Consider the following 7,701-nt stretch of genomic DNA (forward strand, 5'->3'; position numbering starts at 1 on the left):
AATAGAAGTGTACAGTGTTAAAAATCATAGGTTTTAATGCTATTATATTCAGATTGTCTCCAAAAGATCTTTCAAATTTTTCAGTCTCCACATTGAATTAATACCACTACTTGAGTACAAAGTGTTGTGGTAGGACTGTGACAGTTGTGAGTATAGAAGTTAAAAAGTTTTGAAAGAGGTTTGGTGGTACATTTTGCAGATCCAGCTATGAAACGTTGATTTTATGGATTCTTGTGGAGTTTAGGAATCCAGTACATAGACGGTAAATCACAATCATCGTCCTTGGTAGAGAGACCAAAAGAGGATAGCACAGATTTATGGTTTTCCACAATCTCTTCTTTGGAGAGTGTGGTAGCAGTATAGGTCTTATCACTGCTATTATTTTCTACGTCTACCTCTGACAATTAACATTGGATGTAAGACGTGTTGCAGACAAAAACAATGTTGTTTTGGGCTTTGTCTGCTGGTACGACAACATATTTGTCATGTATAGTAGACAATATTTTTTTGTACATCTGGGTCTTTGAAAACGGATGTAGCCTTGGCACTCATTGACCTACTTAAAACTTTGAAAGAATATGCTGAAATGCCACAATGTCAAAATTGCCCCCTAAGGCTTTGATATTATCTAATAACCTGATTATAAAATTATAATTAACAAAGAAATTTGCAGAACACAGCATGATTGGACCCAAGCATGTTGAACTCTGATCACTTGGGACAGACACAATATTAATTTTTGACTCACTTAAGCATAAGGACTTACACAATAACTGGTTTGGAAACAATATTGCACAAAATTTCTGCTTTGAGGGTGCTCATAAAAAACCTTAGTCTATGATCCTAATAACTCTAAAAATGTAAAGATATCTGGAATTTGAATTAAAAAAAGGCAGACAGGGATTTTCAGTTCAATAAACAAATGCCAATATTTTGAAAAATATGGTAATATATTACATATGGTGTAACAGTCTTCATTGTTCATTGGTTATTATGATCACATGATGCCAAGGATATTCCACTTACATTAAGCCTTGTTTCTATTTTTAAAATTGATGCTATGTTTCTATTTATATGTATATTGATGCTATACTTCTAAATTTAGATCCGGTCATAAACGTTCCATAATAACTCTCAACCAATCATGGCGGAAGCACCACAGACTAAGTAGACAAAAAGAAAAGTTGCAAGTTTAGCAGATGGAGATATAAACAAATCCAAGGGCCATAACTTTCGTAAAAATCATTCAACCACAACCAAAGTCGAACTTAATCTGTAACTGTTCATAACAAGGCCACATACCAAAAACAAACTTATTTGGTAAAAACATTACAACAGTAGAGGGTCCCAGGAGCCTGAATCGCTCACCTTGTTGAATTTTGCCTTTGAAAGGCAATAAATTAAACAAAAAGTTGTCCAACAATTTTGACTCAAGAAGTCTTTGGTAGGACTTATCACAAGATCATTTCAACAATTGAAAGTTTCTTTTAATCTATCATAGTTTTCAAGATATTGACTGAAAAACTATTTTAAAAAAAGTCATTTTCCCCTTTCAAGGGCAATAACTCTTACAAGGAGTCTGAAGACTTTTGTAGTCCTAATTATATGGATCATTTCAGCTATTGAAAGAATTTGGATAAACCTAACGGTTTTGGAGATATATGTGAAAAACTACTGTCTGACCCCTATGTTCTATTTTTAGTAACGGCGGCCATGTTTTTCGACAAATCAAAAATCCTCACTTCAGTTCTATGCAGTATACCCCAAGGAACATTCATACGGAGTTTGGTTTCAATTGGTCAAGTAGTGTCAGAGGAGAAGATTTTTGAAAGAAATAACATTAAAAATAGCAAAAATCGTTGGAAAAGGGCAATAACTCCAACATGGCTTAACAGATTGAAAACCAAAATTTGACCAGAGATAGATCTCACCATGCTGCATACTTTTACCCAGTCAGAATGCAGCTAAACCTAACGGTTTAGTAGATATATGTGAAAAACTACTGTCTGACCCCTATGTTCTATTTTTAGTAATGGCTGTCATGTTTTCAACAAATCAAAAATCCCCATACAAGTTCTATGCAGTATACCTCAAAGAACATTCATACATAGTTTGGTTCTAATTAGTCAAGTAGTGTCAGAGGAGAAGATTTTTGAACGAAATAACATTAAGAATAGCAAAAATCGTTGAAAAAGGGCAATAACTCCAACATGGCTTCACGGATTAAAACCAAAATATGACCAGAGATAGATCTCATCATGCTGAAAACTTTAACCCCATCAAATTGCAGCTTAACTTAACGGTTTAGGAGATATATGTGAAAAAGTACTGTCTAACACATATGTTCTAAATTTAGTAATGGCAGCCATGTTTTTCGACGAATCAAAGATCCCCACATCAGTTCTATGCAGGATACCCCAAGGAACATTCATACATAGTTTGGTTCTAATTAGTCAAGTAGTTTCAGAGGAGAAGAGTTTTGTATAATTGTTAACGACGACGGCGGAGACTACAGACACCAAGTGATGGCAATAGCTCACATGGCCTTTGGCCAGGTGAGCTTAAAAAGTGCGGAAAACACAGGTGGACGCCCAGCCTTTCCATGTCCCCTTGTGACACATCACGGGGAACAACAAAAGTCTTCAGGGGTACTGTGAAACAAACGGAAAGAAGGGAAAGGTGCCGTCGATCATTACCAGTTATATCAGATTCACTTTTATATAACAAACAACATAATAAAATAAATTTTGCGTACTTTCCTTAAGTTTTGTTTTGGAAAATTTAAACTTAGTCCTTTGTAAGGAGATTACATGATCATGCAAAAATAAAAGTTTTCAAACTCATTTGCCTTTACTCATTTCGATTGCTTCTATAAAAACCTATATCCACACAATTGTTCTTTTCTGTGGCATGTTTATTTGATTCACAGGAAAATGTATTACTGAATTTTATCAACCTTTTATTAATTATAGAATTGTATAAATTTACATAACTATAACAATGCACAAGACGGGTCTTGATGTTTTGGAAATTTGTTATATTAAATAATGAATGAAATCATACCATGAATTTAACAAGAGACTCGCTCACCTGGTTTAATTTTGCCTTTCAAGGGCAATAAATTAAACAAGAAGTTGTACAACAATTCTGACTCCAGAAGACTTTGATAGGACTTATCATAAGGATCATTTCAGCAATTAAACGTTTCTATCTATCACAGTTTTTAAGATGTTGACTGAAAACTGTAAAATAAAAGGTCATTATTTCCAAGGGCAATAACTTTTACAAGGTATCGTCTGACAACTTTTATCCCTGAAGACTTTTGTAGTCTAAATAATAAGGATCCTTCCAGCTATTGAAAGAATTTGGCTAAACCTAACGGTTTTAGAGATATAAGCAAAAAACTAATCTGACCCCTATATTCTATTTCTAAAAATCCCCACATCAGTTCTATGCAGGATACCCCTAGCAACATTCTTACCAAATTGGGTTTCAATTGGTCAAGTAATGTCAGAGTAGAAGATTAGTGAAAGAAATAAAATTAAAAATATCAAAAAATGTTAAAAAAAGGCAATAACTCCAACATGGTTTAACAGATTAAAAGGAAAATTTATCCGCAATTAGATCTCATCTGATGAATACTTTTATCCCATGCCAGAATTTAGCTAAACCTAACCGTTTTAGAGATATATGCGAAAAACTACTGTCTGACCCCAATGTTCTATTTTTAGTAACAGCAGCCATGTTTTTCCATGAATTAAAAATTCCCACAACATTTCTATGCAGGATACCCCAAGAAACATTCATATCAAGTTTGGTGCCAATTGGTCAAGTAGTGTCAGAGGAGAAAATTGGAACCATACTCAGAAACAAAAACATGAATTAAAGTCTTTTACAAGGAAACTGCTTTCTGAAGTGTTGTCTTACAAACACTGTAAGAGTGATTCAATATGCAACCAGTCTAATCAAAACGATGTCAATGTTTAAGGACAAACACAAATTTTACTGAAGCAAGTGCACTTAACTGAAGTTTGATGGGGCATTTCAGAAAATCAAGCATCTATGAAACACATGGTAACTTTGACAGCCCACCATTTTAAAAATAAATGAGTTAACTCCGTGTCCCAGAATTATCCCTGCTTACCTCTAGATTTGCAGTTTACAAGTCCGAATGGCTCAAAAATAAAAACATATGACTTAACTGAATACAAACCTTGCCACTGTATATCTCAAAGAAACTTGAATGCACTGATAAATCTGCTTTCTTGTACTTCGAATGGAACAATTTGAACACATCCCTGGCTGTACAAGGTACACAATAATTAAATATAATGTACAAACTTTCATGCCAGTTTTTTAATAGAATCATTTCATCATTAATACTACATTATTATTAATGGATATTGTCGTACTGATCCTGTATTACAGGATTTATAGAATGAATATTGGGAAATATGGTCATATAGCACAAGCTTGACAGAGCCATATGTATACTACCATATACTCATGCAATTTGTTCACGTATAGTAAATTTTTTAAATGCTTTTTTGTCACCCATGAAATCATGAATTTGATGTTACATTGCACATTTTAATGCACACTTTCTGTGATAATTGTTAAGGTGCCATACAACAAATTCAATATATTTTTGGACTGGATTGAGGTTAGGAGTATTGGCTAGATGCGGAGACAAGTATGGCTGATGAGATCAAATAACAAGATTGATATGAAAACACCTCTTTCATGACCCCTTCAATGGCTTCATATCATCAGTCAGAACAAAATACCAAAATTGCAACTAATGTAAGTAGTAACATACAGTTTATCTGTGTTCCTATCTGATTTTATTTATGCCTTGAACTTACCTGCTAAACAGTATATACCCTTGGAACAGTCCTGCTGTCCTTTGGAAGAAAAGTCGCCACCCATGGTCTGAAAATATTGTCAATTTCAATCATTTTTTTGTCTTTTTTGTTTTTTCTGTGTTTTTTGTTTTTAGTTTCTAAATAAAATTACAGGAATCTACTAAACTGAAAGGCACATGAGTGACTTTAAGGTAACACAATCTATAATACAAAGCAAAATCATATAGCCTAGACATTTTTTTCTCATGATGTAAGTACATGTTCATTCTGTAAATTAGTTGAACTGCTAAAACTTAACGTTGATCTTACTTAAAAACCAAATATCAACTCATTATCTAAAACCACTAATAATATTCTTCTAAGGGCAAGCTTGATATGACTGCAAAAGTTGAAACCCTGAACAGCTGGGACAGCTGGAAAGTAGACACACCATTAAAAAATATTTTTAATAATTACCAAAATTTGAATTGACATAGCCAAACTAATATATTAAAGCATGTTAAAAATAACAAGGCAAGAATGGTAATAAAATAGTAAGGCATTAAAACACATGTAAGCATGGTATCAAAACAGGAAAAAACATTTAACCATACGTAAGCATGATATCAAAACGGGGAAACATTTAACCATACGTAAGCATGGTATCAAAATGGGAATACATTTCACCAAACGTAAGCATGGTATTAAGAAGGAAAACATTTAACCATACGTAAGCATGGTATCAAAAGGGGAAAACATTTAACCATACGTAAGCATGGTATCAAAAAGGAAAACATTCAACCATACGTAAGCATGGTATCAAAAAGAAAAGCATTAAACCATACGTAAGCATGGTATCAAAATGGGAAGGTAATAAGCCGTACGTAAGCATGGTACAAAACGAGAAAATAAACCATACGTAAGCATGATATCGAAATAGAAAGACATAAATCCATACGTGAGCATGGCATCAAAAAGGGAAGCATTTAACCATATGTATGCATGGTATCAAAATGGGAATACATTTCACCATACGTAAGCATGGTATCAAAAAGGAAAACATTTAACCATACGTAAACATGGTATCAAAAGGGGAAAACATTTAACCATACGTAAGCATGGTATCAAAAAGGAAAACATTCAACCATACGTAAGCATGGTATCAAAATGAAAAGCATTAAACCATACGTAAGCATGGTATCAAAATGGGAAGGTAATAAGCCGTACGTAAGCATGGTACAAAACGAGAAAATAAACCATACGTAAGCATGATATCGAAATAGAAAGACATAAATCCATACGTGAGCATGGCATCAAAAAGGGAAGCATTTAACCATATGTATGCATGGTATCAAAATGGGAATACATTTCACCATACGTAAGCATGGTATCAAAAAGGAAAACATTTAACCATACGTAAACATGGTATCAAAAGGGGAAAACATTTAACCATACGTAAGCATGGTATCAAAAAGGAAAACATTCAACCATACGTAAGCATGGTATCAAAAAGAAAAGCATTAAACCATACGTAAACATGGTATCAAAATGGGAAGGTAATTAGCCGTACGTAAGCATGATATCGAAATAGAAAGGCATACATCCATACGTGAGCATAGCATCAAAAAGGGAAGCATTTTTTAAAAATTATTAGCAAGGTTTCAAAAAGAAAAATATACAACATGAGTACACATGAAAAACAAAAACATTAAAGTATAGATAAACATCAAAATAAAGATCATTGGTCAGTAACTACACATGGAAATAATAAACAATATAAGTACCCTGAAGCACTGACAACATGGTGAGTGGTGGGTAGGATGGCGAAAATTTAAAAGAAAACACTAATTAGGATGACCTCAATAAATAGCCTGTTAACTGAACAAGAAACTGCAAAACTGATGACGTATCCCTGACTTGCCCCACTTGACCTATTACCTAATTACGAAACAGCCTCTGGGGTTATTGAATAAACAGCTGGTTGTAGATACATGTGTAATTATTATTCCATTTGCTAGTAGTAAAGTTAATATCCTGATATCAAGACAGTTATTGTTTTGACAACTTATTCTAAAGGGATATTGATATACACTTTAAACCCAGGCAAAACTATTGGAAGCGAAGGAAGCCTAGCATCCCCTGTCAAGAACTGCATTATTAATGGACGATTAATATATCAAGGTTATCATGTGTACTGACAACTTTTTTACTTCTCCTTGTCTTTAAACTGAGTTGTGGGAAAACTATGGTACTACTGCTTTTGGCACTGCTTTGCCAAATGATATAATGTGTCCAACATTGGAAAATTGTCATTGCTCATTAGCAAAATTTGTTGTTCAATGACCAGCATTTTTTTACCGTTTCCAGAGAATGGTTCTAGGGATAGATTCACGAGCCAAACAGAGCGAGGAATGATAGGCAGACTGGATAGAAGACACAACCTTAACCAAATCTTCTTTGGCTACACCAATAAGAAAATTATCTAGTTTTTAACCAATATTTGTTAAATATCTTACATGTGTTTTCCCACTTCCTGTCTGACCATAGGCAAAACATGTTGACATTCCTCCATCAAATATACTTTCTACTAAAGGCTTGGCAGTGAATCTGAAAGGAAGTATAATAGGCTCATTAGCTATGTACATGTTCAGTGAAAGCTGTGTCAACTAAACACTTTCAGACTATAGAATTTGTACAATTTAGATAGGGGTTTAGACAGGATCAAAATATATTGTTTATGGCATGGTGGTTGTTCAGAACATATCTGCATTAGACTAGTGCTGATTTCGAGACAAGTTTCACTTAATACACAACAACATTCAAATGATATAAATATTCTTACTAGATATCATTGAGA

At 33.7% G+C, this 7,701-nt stretch overlaps 1 protein-coding gene across 1 annotated transcript; it reads right to left on the bottom strand.

The window, feature by feature from the left end:
* Positions 1-4,131: 4,131 nt before the first annotated feature.
* On the bottom strand, positions 4,132-7,489 carry LOC148610764 (kinesin-like protein KIF2A). The gene is made up of 3 exons (XM_088543234.1): positions 7,361-7,489; positions 4,866-4,932; positions 4,132-4,302 (listed from the first exon to the last, which is right to left on the bottom strand). Exons 1-3 carry the CDS (start codon positions 7,487-7,489, stop codon positions 4,160-4,162), a joined length of 339 nt encoding a protein of 112 aa, XP_088399360.1. The 3' UTR covers positions 4,132-4,159.
* Positions 7,490-7,701: the final 212 nt, after the last annotated feature.

This window comes from Perna viridis, chromosome 8 (assembly GCF_037379345.1).
Source record: "Perna viridis isolate PV_CMFRI_1.1 ecotype Kerala chromosome 8, ASM3737934v1, whole genome shotgun sequence".
Classification (NCBI taxonomy): Eukaryota; Metazoa; Mollusca; class Bivalvia; order Mytilida; family Mytilidae; genus Perna; species Perna viridis.

Coding starts and splice junctions, on each gene's coding strand:
- LOC148610764 (XM_088543234.1), bottom strand. CDS start 7,489: ATGTACATAGCTAATGAGCCTATTATACTTCCTTTCAGATTCACTGCC. Junction 4,933..7,360: donor CAGGAAGTGGGAAAACACAT/GTAAGATATTTA, acceptor CAATATTTTCAG/ACCATGGGTGGCGACTTTTC. Junction 4,303..4,865: donor GGGTATATACTGTTTAGCAG/GTAAGTTCAAGG, acceptor TACCTTGTACAG/CCAGGGATGTGTTCAAATTG.